Here is a 1683-nt window from a genome sequence, read left to right on the forward strand (position 1 = left end):
TCCCTGCACCCCGACCCCATAACAGGATGTGCTCCCTGCACCCCGACCCCGTGACGAGGACGTGGTCCCTGCACCCTGACCCCATAACGGGGATGTGCTCCCTGCACCCTAACACTATGGAAGGGCATGTGTTCCCTGCACCCCGACCCCGTAACAGGATGTGCTCCCTGCACCTCGATAGTGTAATGGGAATGTGCTCACTGCACCCCGACCCCGTAACAGGATGTGCTCCCTGTACCCCGACCCCGTAATGGGGATGTGCTCCCCGCACCCAGACCCTGTAACAGGATGTGCTCCCTGCACCCCGACCCTGTAACGGGGATGTGCTCCCTGCACCCTAACACTGTGGAAGGGGCACGTGGTCCCTTCACCCTGACCCTGTTATTGAGGCACATTCACTTCCTGCACCTCATCCCTGTTATGGGATGCTATGTGATGTGTTCCCTGCACCCCAACACTGCAGTGGGGGATGTGGTCCTTCCACCCCATCACTGTGGTGGGGGAACATGCTCCCAGTTTGTAGAAGAGATGAGCTCAGAACGGGAGTGGCTGTCGGAGCCCTGATGGTGGTGTATTAGGTGTGTGCTGCTAGTGAGGCGGACAGTTCACATCCCCAGGCTGCTCCTGATGGACGGTGTCCTCCCAGAGAGACTGACAGCCGGGGATCCTGGGGGGGTTGACACGTGGTCGTGGGTTGGTTTTCAGGTGGAGTGAGGCCGGTGGGAATGCAGCTCCTGATGACTCCAGCATTTCTCCAGGCAGCATCCTGTCTGCCCTGGCTAACCGCAGGGACACTCACAGTAAACCCGCTTTTACTCGTTTTCAGAGTCCCAGCTGAAAGACAACCCCGCCTTCTCCATGCTGAATGACTCCGACGACGACGTCATTTACGGGTAAGTCACCAGCGCCCTGAGGATGGTTGTCCAGCTCTGCGGGGTCCAGGAGGCCACCTGCCATTCTAAAGCACCTTTCCATGTGTGCCAGGATTCCTCTCCCTACGTGTGCCACGGGTTTGGGGAGGAACCACAGGCCTGGTGCCCACCTCCCTCAGGCTCCTCTTTGCTGGGCTTTGGAGGGAGTCAGGGCCACAGACCGACTGGTTCTCTCTGACGATGGTTCTGGCCTCGGCTGGCTGTGTCCTGTAGCTGGGCAGCTAGAAAACTGAGTGAGTGTGCAGCTCTGAGGTGGACTTGGAACTGAACACGACTGGGGGCTGCCAGGGACAGTATTGTCACTGCCTCTCCCCTGACAGGAGTGACTATGAAGAAATGCCTCTTCAGAATGGCCAGGCCATCCGGGCCAAGTACAAGGAGGAGTCGGACAGCGACTGAGCCTCGCAGCCCGCCTCCACCCAGATGCCGTCTTGCAACGAGACTTCCCTTCCTTGTCTGTCTGCATAGGTTAGAGACTAAAACCAAAATGAGGGCACATTGATTTGTTGGCCAAAGGTTCTGCAGGTGCGTGTGTGCTGTGTCAGGAGATGCCAACGAGGGCTTTAAATGGCCACGTCTTTTTTTTTTTTTTTTTTTTAACAACTTCAGGTGGAAGGTTGCCTGTTTCCTGCAGTGGGGCGGTGACCCATTTTTAGTAGGTAGAATTATGTGCATTTGTTTTTGATGATTTAGCCATTCCATGTTCCTGGGGGCCACTGGCTAAGGTCTGCAGTGGGGTCCCCCTCCCACT

General features: G+C 56.9%; 1 protein-coding gene across 1 annotated transcript in view; it reads left to right on the forward strand.

The window, feature by feature from the left end:
- TMEM181 (transmembrane protein 181) overlaps positions 1-1331 on the forward strand; it is a 62099-nt gene extending 60768 nt beyond the window's left edge. The window contains exons 16-17 of the mRNA XM_006882761.1: positions 827-893; positions 1253-1331. Of these exons, the coding sequence (XP_006882823.1) occupies positions 827-893; positions 1253-1331 (146 nt within the window). The remainder of the gene's footprint in view (positions 1-826; positions 894-1252) is intronic.
- Positions 1332-1683: the final 352 nt, after the last annotated feature.

The sequence above is a fragment of the Elephantulus edwardii genome, unplaced genomic scaffold (genome assembly GCF_000299155.1).
Source record: "Elephantulus edwardii isolate Elephantulus edwardi_28Jun2011 unplaced genomic scaffold, EleEdw1.0 scaffold00024, whole genome shotgun sequence".
In the NCBI taxonomy this organism is placed as follows: domain Eukaryota; kingdom Metazoa; phylum Chordata; class Mammalia; order Macroscelidea; family Macroscelididae; genus Elephantulus; species Elephantulus edwardii.